The sequence below is a fragment of the Malaclemys terrapin genome, chromosome 6 (assembly GCF_027887155.1).
Source record: "Malaclemys terrapin pileata isolate rMalTer1 chromosome 6, rMalTer1.hap1, whole genome shotgun sequence".
In the NCBI taxonomy this organism is placed as follows: Eukaryota; Metazoa; Chordata; order Testudines; family Emydidae; genus Malaclemys; species Malaclemys terrapin.
The window spans coordinates 83337212-83359372 of record NC_071510.1 but is presented as its reverse complement, the minus strand read 5'-3'; the positions used below and the strand labels follow the sequence as shown (position 1 = coordinate 83359372).

General features: G+C 42.4%; 1 protein-coding gene across 5 annotated transcripts in view; it reads right to left on the bottom strand.

Annotated features, from left to right (window-relative positions):
• Window positions 1-22161, bottom strand: part of SSBP2 (single stranded DNA binding protein 2) — a 272660-nt gene that overhangs the window by 56320 nt on the left and 194179 nt on the right. For 3 of the 5 annotated variants that reach the window (XM_054032549.1, XM_054032547.1, XM_054032550.1), the window contains exon 5: window positions 13858-13947. The exons of the other annotated variants lie outside the window; for them this stretch is intronic. In XM_054032549.1, the coding sequence (XP_053888524.1) occupies window positions 13858-13947 (90 nt within the window). The remainder of the gene's footprint in view (window positions 1-13857; window positions 13948-22161) is intronic. 5 annotated transcript variants of the gene reach the window in all.

The following is a 22161-nucleotide window of genomic DNA, read 5'->3' as shown; positions in this document are numbered from 1 at the left end:
CTAGATGACTGGAAGGTGGCTAATGTAACACCAATTTTTAAAAAGGATGTGAGAAGTGATCCTGGCAATTATAGGCCAGTGAGCCTAATTTCAGTACCAGGCAAATTGACTGAAACTATACTAAAGAACAGAATTATCAGACACATAGATGAACACAATTTGTAAAGGGAAATCATGTCTCACCAATCCATAAAAATTCTTTGAGGATGTCAACAAGCATATGGATAAGGGAAATCCAGACAATATAGTTGTATCCGTATTTTCAGAAAGCCTCTGACCAGATCCCTCACCAAAGGCTCTTAAGCAAACTGAGGGTATGTCTACACTATGAAATTAGGTAGATTTTATAGAAGTTGATTTTTAGAAATCGATTTTATACAGTCAATTGCGTATGTCTCCACTAAGCACATTAAGTTGCCAGAATGCATCCTCACTACTGTGGCTAGCATCGACTTACGGAGCGGTGCACTGTGGGTAGCTAGCTCACAGATCCCACAGTCTCCACTGCCCATTGGAATACTGGGTTAAGCTCCCAATGCCTGATGGGGCAAAAACATTGTCGCAGGTGGTTTTGGGTACATGTCATCATTCCTCCTCCCATCCGTGAAAGCAATGGCAGACAATCATTTTGCACCTTTTTTCCAGGGTTACCCATGCAGATGCCATACCACAGCAAGCACGGAGCCCGCTCAGCTCACTGTCACCGCTGCTTTTGTGGGCAAGTCTATTGTGGGGGGCTGTTGTGATCCAAGTAGCCAATGCAGTCATTGACGTTCTGTTATCAAGGGTAGTGACTCAGGGAAATATGCGGGCCTTTTTAGATTTTAGATGCGTCATATTCCTGTCCTTTGTCGCTGGTGAAGAAGCCTTGCAGCTGTACATTCCAGTCTGGTCGGCACTGCAACACCCCATAGCACTTCTGTGGTTGACACATGTAACAGTTCCAGGGCTCTTGCTCTTTTGCCTTGGCCAAGGTACCTTACCCTACCAGCACCTCCAAGCATTCGACACAGAAGCACCTGCAGCAGCTGGCATTGCTACACAGCAGCAGCTCCTTGCCTTTGCAGCAGACGGTGCAGTAGGACTGGTACCAGTCCTCGTCAGATATGTAGCTTGGCCAGGGGTTCTGAGAACGTCTTCCCTGCCTGGCTCCTAGCAACCTGCAGGGCATGGTTATGGCTCCACCACTTCCCCTGCAACTTTGCTCTCCTGCTCCCCAGCAATGAGCTTGGGGGATCCCTTCTGGTCCTCCTGGGTGCCTTCGCAGCAGACTGTGCAGTAGGACTGGTACCTGTCCTCGTCGGACAGTGCGGTAGGACTGGTACCCATCCTCGTCGGACAGTGACGAGCTCAGGGGATCCGTTCTGGTCCTCCTGGGTGCTGCTGGTAGACCTGGTACTGCTGCTCTAGGAGGACTCCTTGGAATCCTTCTCAATGAGGTCAATCAGGGGTGCCTGGACAGACATGGCTATCCTCCTCTTTGAGCACTGAATGGGAGACAGACTCCAGGTCATTCTCTTCTTTAAGTTTCATCTCATGGAGATTCAGTCCTGCCTGGAATACCATGCAAGTGGAGGCTTCTGCCTCAGGCTGCTCTCCCAGCTGGCAGCACCGCGCAGTAGCACCTACCCCAGCCTACCCCTTGCTCCCATGGCTCATGAAGCCTGGACAGTAGTAAGGAGCAGTTCAACTACAAGCTGAGCAAGTGCAGAATGGTGGTAGAATGTGCCTTTGGACGTTTAAAAGCTTGCTGGCGCTATTGGTCACACCTCAGCGCAACCAACATTCCCATTATTATTGCTGTTTGCTGTGTGCTCCATAATATCTGTGAGAGTAAGGGGGAGACGTTTATAGCGGGGTGGGAGGTTGAGGCAAATCGCCTGACATCCGATTTTGAGCAGCCAGACACCAGGGCAATTAGAAGAGCACAGCAAGGCGCACTGCACATCAGAGAGGCTTTGAAAACCAGTTTCATGACTGGCCAGGCTTCAGTGTGACAGTTGTGTGTGTGTCTCCTTGATGCAAACCCGCCCCCTTTGTTGATTTTAATTGCCTGTAAGCCAACTACCCTCCCCCCTTTGAAATAAAGTAATATTGTTTTGAAACCATGCATTCTTTCTTTATTAATTAAAAAAAAATGAGATAACGGACAAGGTAGCCCGGGTGGGGTGGGGGAGGAGGGAAGGACAAGGCCATGTTGCTTATTGTAGCCACACTAAAAATCAAACTGTTTGAATGACAGCCTTCTGTTGCTTGGGCCATCCTCTGGAGTGGAGTGGCTAGGTACCCGGAGCCTCTCCCCCCCTCACCCTCCCGCGTTCTTGGGCGTCTTGAGTGAGGAGGCTATGGAACATGGGGAGGAGGGTAGGCGGTTATACAGTGGATGCAGCAGGGGTCTGTGCTCTTGTTGGCTTTCCTGCAGCCCCAACGGCCGCTTCATCATGTCCGTTTGCTCCCCCATTAGCCTCAGCATCCTGTCCTGCCTCCACTCTTCACGCTCACTTAATTCTTTCCTGGCCTCCGCCACTGAATGCCTCCATGCATTAAGCTGTGCCCTATCAGTGCGGGAGGACTGCATGAACTCGGAAAACATATCATCGCGAGTGTGTTTTTTTCGCCTTCTAATATGCAATAACCTCAGGGATGGAGATGACAGGGGGAGCGTAGAAACATTCTACGCTCTACGATTCTGGAGGGACTGCATGGTCACCTGTGCTGCTGAGTTCGCCACGCTGACCAAACAGGAAATGAAATTAAAAAGTTGCCGGGGTTTTTCCTGTGTACCTTTCTAGTGCATTGGAGTTCAAAGTGCTGTCCAGAGTAGTCACAATGGAGCACTCTGGGATAGCTCCCGGAGGCCAATACCGTCGATTTGCATCAGCGCTACCCCAAATTCGACATAGCAAGGTCGATTTTAGCGCTATTCCCCTGGTCGGGGAGGAGTACATAAGTCGATTTTAAGAGCCCTTTAGGTCGACGGAATGGGATTGGTCGTGTGGACGCAGTCATTTTTAAATCGACCTAATGCGGCTACATTCGACCCAGCCCCATAGTGTAGACCAGGCCTAAGTAGTCATAGGATAATAGGGAAGGTCCTCTCATGGATCAGTAACTGGTTAAAAGATAAGAAACAAAGGGTAGGAAAAAATGGTCAGTTTTCACAGTGGAGACAGATAACACTGCTCTACAGCCAAAATGCTTCTGAAATAAATGTAGTCAAACTTTACTAATTCTGGGTCACTGAGAACGAAAATGATGCTTAAAATTGTTGATTGGCTCTAGTTTTCAAGATATGGTATTGGGTCAGTATATACGACCCTTGACTTGGGAATGGTGGAGGATAAGTGAGTTATAAAGGGAAGGGATCTCAATTTAAACCAGAAATGACTAAAATACATCTTTGACTGGATCTATGAATAAATCTACGACTGGGTTTGGACGGTACTTGCTTTTTAGGCAAAACAATGAATGATGCAATCTGAAGCTGGTATTGCGTCATACATTATATGAATTGCGTCATGTTATTCCTAGACATCATGGATGATACAATCATAACGAAGCTTACATCACTCTGCTGAACAAACTGCCCTATATCAGCTCTAGAAATCATACAGTGTCGTGCTCTTTTATTTGTCAGTGTTTGATTTTGCAAAGGGACATGTCAAGGCTGCTTCCCCACTCTGAACTTTAGGGTACAAATGTGGGGGCCTGCATGAAAACTTCTAAGCTTAACTACCAGCTTAGATCTGGTCCGCTGCCACCATTCCCAAGTGGATTCCCTTCCCTGGGAAGCCTTGAGAAACTCTTGACCAATTCCCTGGTGAATCTTGCATCTGAAGAAGTGAGGTTCTTACCCACGAAAGCTTATGCTCCCAATACTTCTGTTAGTCTCAAAGGTGCCACAGGACCCTCTGTTGCTTCTGGCAGGTGATGTTAGGGTTTCCATGTTCTTTGACCGTCAAAGGATCTTGTCCCATTCTTCTTCATGGAAGATGATCTTGTAGCCTGCAACAACATCGATGGTGTGATGGCAGCCCTCAACATCGTTCACGATCCAGATGAGTGGAGACTGTTCATTGATTCATCGAAGACGAGTCTTAAAGCTGTTTTACTGCATAATGGCAATGTTTTGCCCTCAATTCCAGTTGGTCATGCAGTCCATATGAAGGAAACCTATGACAACATGAAACAGCTTTTGAGGTGCGTAAACAATGACCAACATCAGTGGCAGCTTTGTGGTGATTTGAAGGTTGTTGCTCTCTTGCTTGGTCTGCAGACTGGATACACAAAGTACTGCTGTTTTCTCTGCGAATGGGATAGTCGTGCAAGAGATTCCCACTACATCAAGAAAGATTGGCCACTCCGACAGTCATTGGAACCTGGGAGGAAAAGTGTTCAGCATCCACCACTTGTTGAATCAAGGAAGATTTTGTTACCACCCTTACACATCAAGCTGGGTCTGATGAAGAACTTTGTCAAGGCCATTGACAAAACACAAGCAGCTTTCAAGTACCTCTGTGGAAAATTTCCAAGGTTAAGCGAAGCTAAGATAAAGGAAGGTGTCTTTGTTGGTCCTCAGATTTGTGAACTTCTTCGAGATGATGCATTTGACCATGCACTGCGTGGCAAGGAAAAGACGGCATGGAAAGCCTTCCAGTTAGTGGCAATAAATTTTCTCAGAAACAACAAGGCAGACAACTACAGGTTGTTGGGGGAAAACCTCCTCAAGGCATACAAAAGCCTTGGTTGCAACCTGTCACTAAAGATACATTTTTTGCACTCTCATCTAGATTTTTTTCCACCGAACTGCGGAGCAGTGAGCGACGAGCACGGCGAGCGATTTCACCAGGACGTTGCAACAATGGAGAAACGCTATCAGGGCAAATGGAGCCCATCAATGCTTGCAGGCTATTGCTGGACAGTGACAAGAGATGCTCCATTTAATGAATACAAGAGACAAGCCAAGAAGCGCCGAGTAGACACTGAATAGGACTAAACTATGTACATAATAGTTTTTTGCCTTTTGTTTCATAATAAATTTTATTTAGATAACCCTTTTGCTGATTTTTAAAGTGTTATATAAACAGGACAGGTAAAATATTATCATGTAAAGCAACCATAAACACATGAAAAGACCTAGGTTTACAATTTATGATTAAAACTCTAGCTACACAATATACATAGACATAAAATGTAAAAACTTAAATATCTTAGAAACAGTAGCCAATCAGTTGTTTTAATTGTCATATTTGAATTCAGCACATCAAAATACATAATAACTAGCACATTTTATCTCTGAAGCAGACGACTTCTCAAAAATTGTAGACCAGTGTAAGCAGTGGGGTCACCCAACTGTTCAACATATTCATTAATTATCTGGAAAGGAGAGTGAACAATGAAATGGCAAAGTTTGCAGATGATTCAAAATTATTCAAGATAGTTAAATCCAAAGATGACTTCAAAGAGTTACATGGGGGTCTCATAAAACTGGGTGGTGGGCAACAAAATGGCAGATGAAATTCAACACTGAAGTGCAAAGTAATGCAGATTGGAAAAAATACCCCAACTACACATATATAATGATGGGTTCTAAATTAGCTGTTACTACTCAAGAAAGAGATTTTCAAAACTTCAGTTCAGTGTGCAGGAGTGGTCAAAGGGCAAACAGTGTTAGGAAAGGGATAGAAAATAAGACAGAAAATATCATAATGCCACTATATACATCCATGGTGCACCCACACCTTGAATACTGTGTCCAGTTATGGTCAACCGATCTCAAAAAGCATATAGTTGAACTATAAAAGGTTCAGAGAAGGGCACAAAAGATGATCCAGGGTATGGAATGGCTTCCATATGAGGAGAGACTAAAAAGATTAGGGCTGTTCAGCTTACAAAAGGAATTATTAAAGGGGGATATGATAGAGGTCTCTAAAATCATGAATGGTGTGGAAAGAGTGAATAAAGTGCTATTTTCCTTTTCCCATAGGGGTCATCTGATGAAATTAATAGGCAGCAGGTTTAATACAAACAAGAGGAAATACTTTTTCACACAATGTACAATTAACCTGTGGAATCCATTGCCATGGGATACTGTGATGGTCAAAAGTATAACTGGATAAAAAAAAAGAACTAGATAACTTCATGGAGAATAGTTCCATCAATGGCTATTAGCCATGATGGTCAGAGATGTAATCTCATGCCAAGGGGAGTGTAAACGTCAGACTGCAAGAAGCTTGGAGGGAAAGATAGGTGCTGATCTCTCCAAAATTGTATAGTTTTCTGTACACTTCCACTGAAGCTCTGGCCACTGTCAGAGACGGGATACTGGGTTAGATGGACCACTGGTCTGATTGAGTATGGCAGCTCTTATGTTCTTATGTGGCAATTACCCTGAGGTGGGGAGGCAAAAAGTGGTGAATGACGTCTGAACAGTAGGGCCCTGTCTACCGAGGGTTAAAAGGTACTTCTTCAAATCCAATTAGCTTAACGTAATTGAAAATTCCCCTAAACACCCATGTAGATATAATGTAACACCTCTTCGGTCATGTTAGCTGTTGTGTTTTAGCGTAGTTTAGTGGTTCTCAAAGCCGGTCCACCGCTTGTTTAGGGAAAGCCCCTGGTGGGCCGGGCCGGTTTGTTTACCTGCTGTGTCCGCAGGTTTGGCCGATCGTGGCTCCCACTGGTCTCAGTTCACCGCTCCAGGCCAATGGGGGCTGCAGGAAGCGGCGCGGGCTGAGGGACATGCTGGCTGCCCTTCCCGCAGCCCCCATTGGCCTAGAGCGGTGAACTGCGGTCAGTGGGATTTTACCATGTGTTAGCTGGTTAAGGTGAACCTCTTAGAGTGCCCCCTCTACTATAAGGTCTTAAACTGTCTCTCCATGGATGTTAGGGGGAGCGCTGTTAATCATTTTAAGCTACACTGATTGAAAAAAAGTACCTTTTTCACCCTGTGTAGACAGAGCCTAAGGGATGCTGCCCAGGAAGTGGGTGTGCCCAGAATAGATGGAAAGTGTGCTGATTCAGCACCTCCCCTCAAAGACTCCATGTACCAGAGCTTATTTGGACTGCCAACAGGAGATGAAGCAGTAACTCCTATTCTTACTGGTAGAATCCATGGCTAAGGAGCTCTGCCTACACGATCACAAAAGACAAATGTGGGGCTCACAGACTAATTATGCATGTGGGCAGAGTGTGTTTGGTGAGTGGCCAGAATAATGCACTAATGCGTTATCGCTAATAATTGCAGGGATGGAGCGAGGGAGTTGAACTATAGCAACCTCATCATTTCAACTATATGGGCAGGAGAAGCTCTGCAAATTTCCCCAAATAATTCCTAAATTGTAGACCATTTTAACCCGAAAAAAAAACAAATTAAAATAGCTTTTTAATAGTATGAACATTAAAAATAACATACTGTTTTACTTCTTATAGTTTCAATTTTTACAAAAAATAATTATAAAAAAGTAGTAATATACTTTAAAATAATCCTCTTATATTGTATATCTAAACATTTTGAGAGGATGAAGGCACTCCTTACAAGGAGCCTGTCTACATTGGGAAATGACCTAGCGTTCTAACATGATGTGAAACACAATTTAGCATTCAGGGTAGACAAGGATTATCATGTTTAAATTGTGTCAGTTGCATGTAGTTAACTTAGAATCTTTAATTGCTTTGTAGGAATCAACCAGGGCCGGCTCCAGGCACCAGCCCTCCAAGCATGTGCTTGGGGTGGCACCTGGAAGGGGGCGGCGCTCACCCGGGGAGAGCAGGGCTGCAGCCGGGCTTGCTGCCCTCCCCCCAGTGCTCCGGCCGGTCGGGGAGAGCGGGGCCCCGGCCAGGCTCTCCGCCCTTCTCCCAGCACTCTGGCCAGTCGGGGAGAGTGGGGCCGCAGCCGGGCTCACTGCCCTCCTCCCCGGTGTTCCGGCCGGCCGGGAAGAGTGGGGCCGCCCTCCCCCGGCGCTCCGGCCGGCCGGGGAGAGTGGGGCCCTGGCCGGGCTCGCCGCCCTTCCCGCGGCGCTCCGGCCGGCCGGGGAGAGCAGGGCCGCGGCTGGGCTCGGCACCCTCCCCTGCTGTGCTCCCCACCGGGAGGCGGGGAGCGGCGGGAGGCTTTTTTGCCTGGGGCGGCAAAAAAGCCAGAGCCGGCCCTGGAGTCAACTATCTAGCCCTAAAATGGAATTACAGCCTTAATTTACATAGGCATTGTGATATATTATTCTATACTAATTAGCTGCTACTCTAGGTGCAGGTATACTAAGAATGTCCAAATTAGTAGCATCTAGAGCATAAGTCAAGTGTGGATTCTCATAAGGAGAGAATCTCACCATTCATACATTCCAAGTCCTGAAATTGTAGGATGATACATGATCTAGGTAAAAAAATAATCCTAGGTTCTTCTCTCCTCCTACATTTTAAATTCACCAGTCATGTCCCATGTTCTCTCTCTTTTGTTTTCCTTCTCAATTCTTTCCTTCATATGCACATTTTTGGTCTTTTAATCATATCTCATCCCTTGTTAAAAAGTTTGAAATTGTTAGCTGTTACGTTCCAAAAGTATGAAATAAGATTTTATTATACTATTTTCTGATATCACTTTCTTCTTATCCTATCAATACTGAAAAGTGATAAGAAAGTAATTTTTTTTAATATACCTCTTTCAGGCTCCTTGTATTATAATATGATTGCCAAGTGCTTTTAACTGTTACTATTATGAGATAAGTGCTTTCATTTAGAAAATTCCATAGGAATGGAATGAGACATAAAATGCGTGTCAAATGAATTGACTAGAGTTAGTTTACAATTCACATATTTTAATTCGTTTGGTTTCCTCTCTGTTCTCTGTTCTCCATTAACAATCACTGTCATTGCAGTGTATAAGACACTCTTGATTAGCACATTTTAGTGCTAACCAAGACTAAATACTCCAAATGCCACACTTGTGCCGGCACATTCTGCTGATGAGCATAAATATGTAGCTTATCTTATAAAACTCAGATAGTCTATGATCAATACTTAATAAAAAGTACTTTCCCATTCAATCATATTTGAAGAATATTGAAGAACAATTAAACTCTACACATGTCTATGCTTTATTTTTGGCGAAAGTATTTGAGAGCTGTACTTTGGGTAAGGCAAATCAAGTAAATCACACACTAACTAGCTTTTACATAAAATGGCTTGTACCAAACTCTTAGCATATATAAGTGAGAGAACTTCTCTTGATGGCCTTCTCTGGTAACTAAGTCTCTGTTTCATAAACAGGAATATGTCTGTGTGCTTCAAATGAGGTCCCCCTCTATTTGAGTTTGTTTATATTTGTTTAGAGCTGTCTGACAAGGCCTCCTACCCCAGAAGTTTAAATATGGCAACAGTCAGAAGTTTGATCAAGTTAAGAATGTAGAGTGCAACATTTAAAATAATTAAAAATAAAAATCTAATGACTATAGCTCCCTTCTCCAGACTTCAGTGTTTCTACATCTAAGATTCAAAGACTAATCATCAAAACAAATAATAGTTTTTCAATTAAGGTCAATGCTTTATCCTCAGAGAATTACTGGACCTATTCCACAGTAAGAAAGAATAACTGCAGTTCTCTGAATACACACCTGGTAATCTGCATACAAAATCCCCTTTACACTTACGTACAATACTTCTCTAGGATCTTACAAACAGGATCTATTGCTGCTACCGAGGTTATTTCACCAGGAATTTGAGAAGTAAGTAACACTAATTTCAATAACAGATGATTTTATGGAATGGTCCTATTGTCGAATATGTCTCCCTTTGCAGCAAATATAATGATTATTTCTCACTCAAGAAGATCCAGCAAGTGGGAGAGGAAAAGGCCGAACTATGTACATGATAATTAATGGAGATTTCTGTAGCAGTACAATTTAAAAAGTACTATGAAGTATATATATTTTAAATCAGTTGAAGAGTTGTCACTTTAATTTTGAGTGAAAACATTACACAAAATATAACTAATCATTCCAAACGTGATTTGAGCTGGAGCTAGTAAGGTCAGGAAGGATCACATGAACTTTTTTTTACCCATGCCTCTAAAATTCAGACATTTTGAACATAAACATTGAGAATAAGAACACATTTCTGAAAAATTAGCAATGCCCCACCCAACACATGAACAATTCTTTTCTAGGAGCAATGCTGGCAAGTGACAACTAAGAGCCTCAGCGATCTCTCAGTTAAGAATCACCATTGCTGCTACAGCTATTAAATATATTATTATTATTATGATGATGAAGCTAAAAGCATGATCTTCATCAATAGAATTTTGGTATATGAAACTGGTCTCTTAAGTCCAATGGAAAGTACAACTGTCAATTTATGCAAAGGACAGGATTCACCCCTGAAGAAAATGGCATCATTTATAAACTACAAAACATCAGCAAAAAACAACCTACAACCAGCCAAACAAAAAACAAACCAAGCACCCCTTAGCAGCCTTCAGAAGACACTGTAATGCCACTGTTGACGTACAGTCAATATCAGGCTTGTTCACCCCAAAGAGTACATATATTTTCCTCTACATAAGAGTCAAAAGCTCAGAATAGGTAAAGATTTAATTCAAGCCTTACTTTGCCTCCTCTCCCTCAATAGATATTTATAAGGTATTTGTCATTTAAGTATCTTCCCTTCCCCTAATACTGTTCCAAAACTAGCAGTGGGTTTGTGGCTGCTTGAGATTGTATTTGCGGTGGGGGGAGCATGGGCACAAAGCTTATTTAGTTACTCAAGCTGAGCAGTTTTAATTTGTTTTAATAGTTGTGCGCAATAAAACCATTACTATAACTGCAGGATGGCATTATCAAAGCCAGCAGACATCTTTATCTTTTTTAAAATTGACTTTATTTCTGGTATTTAGAGAGAGGAACACACACACAAACATACACCTACACTATTTTCAGACCTTTTGAGGTGCTCATATCCTCTACTTACAGACTGAAGATGGGTTTCATTTATATTTTCAAACTTAAAATATTTTAAAAATAAAATATGAGGTTACAGGAGCAACGACACAAAGGCCCTGTTTCTGCGAAAAATTAAGCATGTGCATAACTTTACACATGTGAGTAATCATAATGGGATTAAGTCTTTGTAGAATTGAGGCAATTACATCTACAAATAACTACAAACATTCCAAAGTTGCTCTAAAAGGACAGATGAGGATTCTTCCTATCCTATTGTTAAGCCAATCCCTCCTGACTCATTCCTAGTGTAAAGTGCGTGTCAGAATCAGCTATGTGTGCGAGAGGATATTCTAGAGGTGGAAGGGGGCAGACATGGAGCATGATCTGCTCAGCTGATCCCTGGTTGGCAGAATGGCCCCTATCATGAGACAGTTCTAGCTGGTGTAGGTTAGAGTGACCGACTGCCTTGGCTGTTCCAACTTCCGGGTAGGTTGGTTTGGCCCCCTGCTATCCCCAGAATCAGGGGGATGTAAAGGTGCTCAGTGTAGTTACCTGACAGTCTTTATTAACCTATCTCTTCACAAAACAATATACATTTTATATCCTTCCACAGAAGTTTGTAAGTATTTGCTTATTAAAAGTATATTGTCTGGCTTTTTGTTTTGAAACACAAAGAGGATGTGAGTCATCATTAGCTTTGAATTTCCTAGCTTGTTTTAGTTAGTTTAATTACCTGAGTGCTATTTAAACTTAGCTTTTTGTAGTCAATAATAATACCATGGAGGAAAAAAATATGAAACTTCTTTTCACTCATTCTTCTTCCTGTAATAATGCTCTATCAGAGCATTAGGTCAGCTCTGCTGCAGCACAACAGAGCTAAAAATAGTGCATCCATATAATACGGCTAATACAGAGAATGGGCAGCTGCCACTAGATGGCATGACATCCTTATATTATTTTGCTTTCTTTTTTGCTTCTTTTTCTGTAATATAAAAGCAGTATGTAAAATTTGTCATTCAAACTTGCTGTCAACACATTTTGACACTTCAGAGATGACCAAGGTCAGCCAATCATCCAGATATTGACAAACATGGATTTTTTTTCCTTCTCAGGTGTGAGGCTAATACCGTGAAGCTCTTTGTGAAGACAACAGGAGTTGTTGTTTTGTTTTATTTTTGCCTGTAACTTTTGATCTATGGGCTAAGTGCTTTTTTAAAATTAACATAATTTCTGCCAACTCCTGGGCATTTTGTAATGATACCTGCAAACAGATATCTGCAAAATCTCTTCCATCACTACACTGAACAATTTGGCTCAGATTCTGGGTTAGCAGGTGAAACACAAGGCTTATGACCAGGTTCAAGACTTCTGTAGCTCTTGTGGCTGTGAATCCTGCAATCAGAACTCCACCTCCCTCTATTACTGTGTGAAGAGGAACTCCATGTAGATGACCTACTATCACTCGGAGAGACAAGGTGGGTGAGGTAATATCTTTTATTGGACCAACTTCTGTTGGTGAGAGAGAGAAGCTTCTTACACAGAGCTCTTCTTCAGATCTGGGGAACAAACTCAAAGTGTCACTGCTAATTACAAGGTTTGAACAGATAGTTTAGTATAAGTAGTTAACACATATTTCAAGGGACCATTCAATGTGAAGTGTAAGCTTGAAAGCTTGTCTCTCACCAACAGAAGTTGGTCCAATAAAACATATTACCTCAACCACCTTCTCTCACTAATATCCTGGGACGCACATGGCTACCACAACACTGCATACTGCTATCACTCATGCATACAGAACAAAAGCACTGAGTAAAGATTTCTGATTGCCTATGAGAAAAATATCCACCAATTCCCTATTTTGGGAGGAGAGTGAAGATATACCTTTCAGACACACCTAGTACTCCCGTCTCATGCCTTCAGTGAGAAAGGAGAATGAAGATCCTCCTCCATATTCTCCTGGTTTTCGCCCCTGTCTTTCACAGGAGAGAACCTCCCCATCCTCACCTGCTCCCCACATTCCAGTCCTGGACACCCGGTTTACTCATTTTTCAGCAGGAGACCACATACGTGAACCAAAAATTCCTCTCAACACTTGGATAAGTGTAGAAAGTCTGTCTCTCCACCGTGGCCCAAATTAGGGAGTTACTCCAGCTCTATAGCTGCATTTACTCCTATGGGCTGCTTGGCAATAGCAGGCACAGTGGGAAGAAAAATAACTGGATCCTGGTAGAAAGGAGGCAGACAGATCATTTATATGAGCTCTCCATTCCTGAACTGAAATTGTTAGTTTGGCCTTGCATATCACAGGTAAGCATACTGCACTGCTAGTGTCCAAAGCACCAAAGGTATAATTTCACCGAGATCAAACCTTAAAGGAAGGCAGAGTATGCATTGATTCCTTTGCTTGTTGTTATGCACTAGGGGCAAGAATTTCAAAGGTATTTAAATGTATAAACATGCAGATTGGTACTTGGTGAGATTTTCAAATGCACCTAGGTGCCTAACTCCCATTGACATCAGGCCCCTGAATACTTTTGAAAATCTGACCCTCTGGCTCCACTTTGCATATAGCTAGACATGAACAACAACTCAATTCTTACACCAAAATATCAATATAATTCTAACATTTCCTCATAAGAGGTTATTATAAAATATATTAAATAATTTTAAGCTTTAACCATAAAATAGCACAAATTCTTATCTTTGAAATTGTGAAGGAGTGATACTATATTCAATGGATTTCTTATTATTAGTCAAAGAGGTCACTTGTTTGCCTCCTATATATTTTTCTTAAAAATAACTATCTTTTAAATATTGTACACATGATGCGTAATATAATTTAGAATAGGCCCTTTTTACACAGCTTCAAATAATGCACTGAAGCTTTTCTACATCCTAAAATGTCTGTAATCATAATTTTTCTGAATACCTGAAAAAAACCCGGTGGTACAGGACCTACTGGCATGCCATCTCCTGGGGGAATGTTTCCTAGCACTGGACTGGGAGCTGCTGCAGCACTCTGAAAAGAACAAAGGAAAAATAAACCTTTGTCATTGCATGGTAGGCATAAAACCAAAAACTACTGTGACCAAAATGCAGTACGGCAGAAAGTAAACTCTCTGGATAGGATATAATTTTCATTGTTTACTCTAAAGGTAAACTGTAATTCAATAACAGTCTCATTTTATACACATGAAATGGTTAATTTTAGTTCACAAATATACGTTATTTGAGGAGCGGACTGACAGACACATTCATCCATTAAATGTATCATGACTATGTATATATTTAATGTTTGTCTTATACATATTTATAAATGTATGTGTGTTTCTCTCTCACACACACGTATAAATATATGTGGTATAAAAAAGTTAACGTATACAATCTATTTGAAATTTTCAACCACTTTTAACTTCAGCAGACTTAATATTCTTTTAAAATCATACCAAGCTTCAAAACAATGGATGCTCATGATTCTACCAGTCCCACAAATAACCACTATGATTAATGAGAATAATTCTGGTTAAATTTTTTGAAAGGAAAAACAAAAAGAGGAAGGGGAAAAAAAGTATTTCTAAGAAACGAATCAGAGGATGAAATTAACTAACTTTGCAAATCCTACAAATGGAATAAGCAAGTAAGGAATGTAGCTCCCAGCAATTTACAAGCAGGAGATCATCACAAAAATGGAAACCAAACTGTTATTGTTGTCATGTATTAGAACTTCAATTGCTTTTAATTTCTAGAAGCTTTCTTTCCTGCAGTACATTCTGTTAGGGTATGGGGCTGAATCACCTTCAAAGACTTTCAGTCTTTTGTGAAAACACTCTTAGGAGCACAGAAAGTGTGAAGAGCCATTTTCAGGTCCTAATGATTTGCCAATATCTGCCCGGTGGAATACAAATTGTATTGATAATTATTAATTTAACTGGCCAAGGAGGTCATTTTTACATTTAATAACCAAATTAAGTACATATGTACATTATATTTTCAGGTCTATTTAAGGAAATGTATAGTGTAATGCTGGGAACATTAGAAAACTGAATTTGATTGGTATGGCATGCAGATATGCTGACGTTTTTAGACTGAACAAAAAATAAATATTCAGTTAGTTACATCAGATTTTGCAATGGTTCAAACCATTCTTTAGAATAAGTTCCTCAAGTATGATAACCAGTACTATATTTTATAACTAAACTGTATGTTACTTTCCAACAAGGGACCAAAGAGGCTAGTAAAGTCTGCACACACAGAAGCAAGTCCAAGCTATAAGAAATACAGTACAGTCAGAACGGCTACAAGACTTTGATCTTGATTGCACTGTTGACATTTGTTGCCCAGTGAATTATTTTAGTAAGTTCACAGATCCTGATTCTGGACTCTGTAATAGGTTCAGTTAGGCTGGTGTTATAATACTTTACTCTTGCGATTGACTACAAAAGTCAGTCATATGTACCTGAGCTAGCAAAGGGATTTGGGTCACAAAACATTTTCATGCAGGATTGCCAAAAAGTAATGGAGCTGTGATCGGGTGATATTGTATCAGACTGCAGTGGATAAACAGGGGTTACTTACTAGTAACGTCTTTGGGGATTGCTCTGTGCATTAATGGGATTTGGTACCTGTAGCCTTAAGCTGTAGAATTGTATAGAAAACATACATCCATTGGGAGGAGGGGGGTGATTCGATGTCCTCATCAGCCCTGTCTATGTAACACAGCATACCCCCCCAGCCCACCTCTGTTCCTTTTCCCAAGCCCACAAAGTCCTGAAATACAAAGAACTCCCAAAGCAGAAGGAAAGGTGGCTGTACAGTGTGAATACACAGAGACAACCCTTGAAGAACAACAGTTATTAGTAAATAACACTTTCTTCTTTTTTGAGAGCCTCTGTGCATTCCTACTCGCAGGAGATTAGGAAGCTGGGTCCCCCATTAGAGGAATAGTTCTAGGCAAAATGATTTGTATCATATGATGCTTAGTGTGCCTTGCCACAGTAAGCATATTGAAATTCTACGTCCAATAAATAGTATTCAGTGAAAATATGAACAGAACTCCACGTTGCTGCTTTGAAAATCTCTACAATTGGGATCAGTCTCAAACAAACTACAGAAGCAGCAGTAGCCCTAGTGGTGTATGTGTATCCTTAACCCTAGAAGTACTGGTTTTCTGACTAAAGAATAACAATATGCTTCCTAATCCAGTGTGAAAGAGTGTTCACTAATAGGCAGTCCGTTACACTTTTTCCAGTAGGCAAGAAATAATCTGTTAGTTTTCTAAAGGATTTAGTCTTGTTCAGGTAATAATACAGGGGCCTTTTCACATCTGACGAGCATAAATAGGACTCTCCTGGATGGACATTAGGTCTGAGGAAGAAAACAGGAAGGGTAGCAGATGAAAATCTCAGACCATTTTAGGCATTATGCTGGGGTGAAGTCTCATAATAATTTTTTCGTTGTGCATTATTATACGGGCTGGAGAGACACTGAAAGCACTGACTTTGCTGACCCTCTTAACAGAAGTAATGCCATTTTGATAGCCAGGTGTTCTAAGGAAGTTTGATACATTGACTGATAGGATAAGTCCATCAACATCGTTAAAACCAGGCTGGGAAGGGGCTTCTAGTAGTAGAAAAGTCATTAGTCATTCCCTTAAGAAACTTGGAGACTGTGGGGGAAGCCAATAGAGCCTTGACTTTAATCAATATATATATATGATACACAGATAAACTTGGTAGAGTCACCTTTAGGAAGTTACCACTAAACCTGTGATTTCAAATGCTAAAGATGCTCTAAAATTGCAGGGACTTTTGCCCATGATGGGTTTATTCTTTATCCTTTCCCCAACACAAAAACTTTGTCCATTTCAAATCTGTACCACTTTAAGGTAGAGTTCTGTCTAAACTGTAACACTCCTGCTTGAACTCTGTGAAAACACAGAAAGCCCATGGCAGTCAACAGACTCTTTTCCTCCATGCAGCTAGGTGAAGCATCTCTGGGTTTGGATGAAGAATTCCCCCCTTATTGTTGAAAAAGGAGGTCCAGGCACAGAGGAAGATGAATTGGTTGTTCTCTGATCAGCTGGAGAAGCCATCTATCAATATTACAAAGGCCACATTGGTGTTATAAGTATGATGTTTGCTTTGTCCTCTCTGATTTTTCTTATACTCTGGGCATCAAGGGAATGGGAGGGATGACATGTTGATTGCTGTAGAAGTGAGGGATCCATAGAGTTAGAGAGGTTTAAGAGAAGTGAATTTTTCATTGCTTTGCTGGATGTGGGCACATGGAGAGAGGGGGTAGATAAGTTTGTTAGTGTGCATATTGGTTCAGGTAGCTTGTGTAGCTTCTTGTCTGAGTATCCTACTGCAGCTGCAATCCTATCATATGCTGAGAATGGGGTGGTGGGAAAAAGGGAATTCCTTTGGTTGTGGTGATAAGGGGAGGAAAGGAAAAGATATATAATCTTGTGTGACATTCTGTATTAAGACAAGTTTCAGAGTAACAGCCGTGTTAGTCTGTATCCGCAAAAAGAAGAACAGGAGTACTTGTGGCACCTTAGAGACTAACAAATTTATAATAAATTTGTTAGTCTCTAAGGTGCCACAAGTACTCCTGTTCTTCTTTTTTCTGTATTAAGAGTAAGGCAAGGTTAAGATATTGGTCTCAGTTCTGTGGCTGCAGGAGTGCATGTTGTTGGCTGGGGAAACCAGCTCTTTATTTCATGCTGTTTAAAGCACATTTAATTAATTTAATTAACTCATTTAATTAAGTTAATTAACTTTATTAAAGTCATCCATGATTTGATTATGGACCATAACGTTTCTGGGTGCAGTTCAGTGTGTTGGTTTTAACTTACAAAGCCCGAAATGATTTGGGATCTGGTTACCCAAGGGACTGTGTCTCTCCCTATGTGACACTACCTCAGTTTAAAAGAAGGGGTCTTGACTTTGGAACTCACCCACCAGGTCTGCCAGAGCTCCATTTGTTATGCTTACAGGCATACACTACAAAGCTCATCTTTTCTCTTATGTTTTTGGGGTGAGAAGGGGTTAATAGGCCAGGAGATAAAGCAACTGTAAAGTCTGGGTTATCATGGTGGCTACTTTGGCCATTATTTGCTTATGGTGTTCATTAAGTGTTCATCCAGTGTATGACTTGAAATCGTAAGAATATTGTTTAAATTATTGTGAGGGACCTAAAGCCACTGTTAGGCCCTCAAAAAATCTAAATAAATACAATGAAAACTGCATAATGTACATGACAGAAGGTGTAATTTAAAGAAGATAGCAATGAAGTCACAACAATGGAATAAAACAGATTTTCATTGTCTTTGGCATAATGTTTTTCAGTCTAAGAATGTATGAAGAAATATATCCTTAAAACTTACAACAAGCAAATCAATAAACAACCACAAAATGGGTTGCATGAAAATATTCTGATTTAACCTATTTCTGATGAATTATTCAGAAATCCTTTTCACAGTTCCACTGCAAACCATAGCTTCTTTTTACATGCAATACAAGTGGTACATCATTCATATTTCCATTTGTTTGACATTTTAAATATTTGCAATTTGCTTTCCCTGCTTTTCATAAGAAGATGAAATGGGAGAATTTAAATTATTTAATCTCTTCATACAAGAGTATTTCTTTTTAAAAACAGAAAACTTAGGTTTGGTTTTATTTCAAGTTACTGAGTTTACGGTGTCTCTTTACACTTAATAATTAAAACAGATTTAAAAATGTCAGTTGAATAAAAAGTAGCCAGAACATTTATTTTTATCTGCTTGGTATACCCAGGCATCTCTAGACAACATAAAAATAGATGAAAATATGCAAAGATTAAAACTAGTCTCTATGATCAGTAGCTGTTGATGGTCATTGTTTACACCAGGGGTCGGCAACCTACAGCACGCGTGCCAAACACGGCACGCGAGCTGATTTTGAGTGGCACGCTGCCTGCCCGGTGAGAGGAGGAGGAGGAGGGGTGGAGGGGCCGGAAAGCGCCACGCTGGGGGAAGAAGGGGGAGGAGGGAAGCTTGGCTGCCGCAGGACCAAGCTTCTGCCTCCTGCCTCCGCAGGGGAGAGCGGTGGGGGGGGGGGTTTCCTGGCCCCCCGCTCCTCTCAGCCCCCCCCGCCACCGCTCTCCCCTGTGGGCGCAGGAGGCAGCAGCTTGGTCCTGCGGCAGCCAAGCTCCCCCCCTGCCCCATTTCTTCCCACAACATGGTGCATTCTGGCCCCTCCTCCTCCCCCCCTCTCCCTGCCGGCAACGGTCCTTGCGAGGGGGAGGTGGGTGGAGCACAGCCACGCGGCAATGTGCTCGCTGCTCCATAGAGCAGGCAGAGAGAGGTAGGGACGGGCCTTGGGGAAGGGGGTGGAACAGAGCATATCCCTCCCAGCTCCCTGCCATGAGCCGCTTAGGGCAGGGGGCTGGGAGCACCCCCATGAGCTGAGCACCCCAGCCCTCTGCCCTGCACCCCCCGCACCCTCCAAGCCTTCTGCCCTGACCTCGAGTCACCCCCAACACCCAGCCTTCTGCCCTGCACCCCCCCACACACCCCGGCCCTCTGCCCTGACTCCCCGCAACACCCAGCTTTCTGCCCTGCACCTCCACACCCCGCCCAGCCCTCTGCCCTGACCTCCCCCCAACACCCAGCCTTCTGCCCTGCACCTCCACACACACCCAGCCCTCTGCCCTGACCTCAAGTCCCCCCAACACCCAGCCTTCTGCCCTGCACCTCCACCCCAACCCCCCCAGACTTATAGAGAAAGACCTTCTAAAAATCGTTAACATGTATTACCGGCACGCGAAACCTTAAATTAAAGTGAATAAATGAAGACTCGGCACACCACTTCTGAAAGGTTGCCTACCCCTGGTTTACACTAATTTTCAACAATAATAATTTAACTTATAAAGTACATAAAGCAATGAAGTCCTAATGAACTACTTCACTAATTTACTATGTGCAAATATTTGAATCATGCTTACCTAATTATCCATAGAAAACCATATATTGCATGCTTTTTATTTTCTGTTGCTATTACAATAAGTGGTGCACTATGGCTGCAAGAGAATACCGTGAGTCTGATTCAAAATATTTATGTAAAGAAAATAACTGGACTTGAGTTAATCCATAACAATCCTAACCAGATTTATTCACTAATTTGGCCATTCAATTTTAGCTTTTCTTGTTTACAACATAACATTTATGATTTCATTCTATCGAAAGTAAGTCAATGAAACTTGATTTAAATAATAGGCTGCTATTGTATCAAGAAGGAAATTTTTTCAGAGAAGTCTCTTACTCAGTTTACTTTTGTCTAAGTTGAATTATGGTAGAAGAAGATATAGCAATTATAGCACCATAAATTCACATTATGTAATTTAACAGAAAATATGTTTAAAACCTTATTTAAAATATCTGTACAGCGAGCAGGCCTGATGGCCTAGAAGTAATGATCTGTATTGCCATGTGGGAGTTCTAGATTTAATTCTGTGCTCTGGTCTCTCACTCCCTAAACTTACCAAGACTAGAAATATCACTGAGGCATTGTTAAGGCCAAGATTTTGTCACGCATATATTTAGTAAAAGTCACGAACAGGTCACAGGCAATAAAGAAAAATTCATGGAAACCCGTGACCTAACCATGACTTTTACTAAAAATATGCTTGACAAAATGGAGAGCTGTGGGGTCCCCACACCAGTCTGGGGGGCCCCAGCTCAGAGCTCTGGGGTCCCCCCACTGCCCCTGGCTCCGAGCTTGGGGCACCCCTGCCACCCGTGGCAGCTGGGAGCTCCGGGGCACCCTGGGCACCCATGGTGGCTCCAGGAGCGCCGACAGCTTTTCTGCCGCCCTAAGCGGCAGAAAGTCCTGCCCCGAAATGCCGCCCCCCACAGAGGCGGCGGAAGGTCCCGCCACCGAAATACTGCCACGGTCACCACCCCCCAAATTGTAGTGTCCTAGGCGACCGCCTAGGTCACCTAATGGGTTGCGCCGGCCCTGGGTGGCTCCCAGCTCTGAGGCACCCCCGCTGCCTGTGGCGCCTAGGAGCTCATGGGGCATGCCCCCTGCTTGCTGCGGCTAGGAGCTCAGGGTCCCCACAGTTCCCCGCCACCGGTGGTGGCTGGGGGACCCTGCAGCTCCCAGATACCATGGGCTAAAGTCACAGAAGTCTCTGGAAGTCACGGATTCCATGACCTCCCTGACAAAATTGTAGCTCTAGGTATTGGGCACATTTTCAAAACTGCCTAAGTGACTCAGAAGCCTTAATCCAATGGGAGTATGCTTAACCCAAGCAAAGAGACTGACAAGGACAGGCTCCTAATTGTAAAGAACAACTGTCTGAAGCTGAACTCAAGCAGCATAGAGGTGATGCTGGTGGCCAGAGGAAAGCATTTTGAAGAGTTCACAGTCATGGTCTATTCTCCTCTGGTTAAAGATACACACCACAACTGAATCTGTAGCTTTGGAGCATTCTTGGAAGCCTTACTGACGCTAAACTCTCACATAGCAGCATCTGCAAGTAACTCTATCCTCTCCAGTTGGTCAGCAGATTTCATCCCATCCTCCTGGACAATGACATGACCTCTGTTATTTACAGCACTGTGGCATCTTGGTTGGACTTCAGTAATGAGATAAACCTGGGCAGGAAGGCTTCAGCACTTAAGAAACTCTAACTACAGAATGTACAGAATCCTATAGTGCATCTCCTCAGCAACACAGGCTACTACAAGCACATTACCCTGCACTCTCTACACAAGCTTATCATAGAATTTCAAATCATGATTAAGTTCTTGGTGCTTATGTTCAACGTGCACCATGGGTTGGACCCAGGATACCTAAAAAGACCCCAAAGCTCTGGGATAAGGACCGTGGCTGATAACTCTGCTCCTCTGTTACAATGGAACTCTCTCTACAATAAGGGTAAAGCTCTTCTGTGTGGGAGATAGAACTTTCTTGGAGGCCAGTTCAAGACACTGGAATGAACTCTACCAGGAACTAAGGGCCATCACAAACCTCACCACCTTCTGCTCCAAGTGCAAGGTATACTTCTTTGACCTTGCCTTTTCAAACGTAAATACATAGCAAAAGGTATATTTAAAAAAAAACGAACAAAAAATGAAAACCTACCAAAACAAGACATTTGACTGCGCATGCTTCTCCCCCTGGGGAGAGGATGACAGAACAAACACCTTATAATAGATTTTATTCACATTGCTTAGTGCACCACT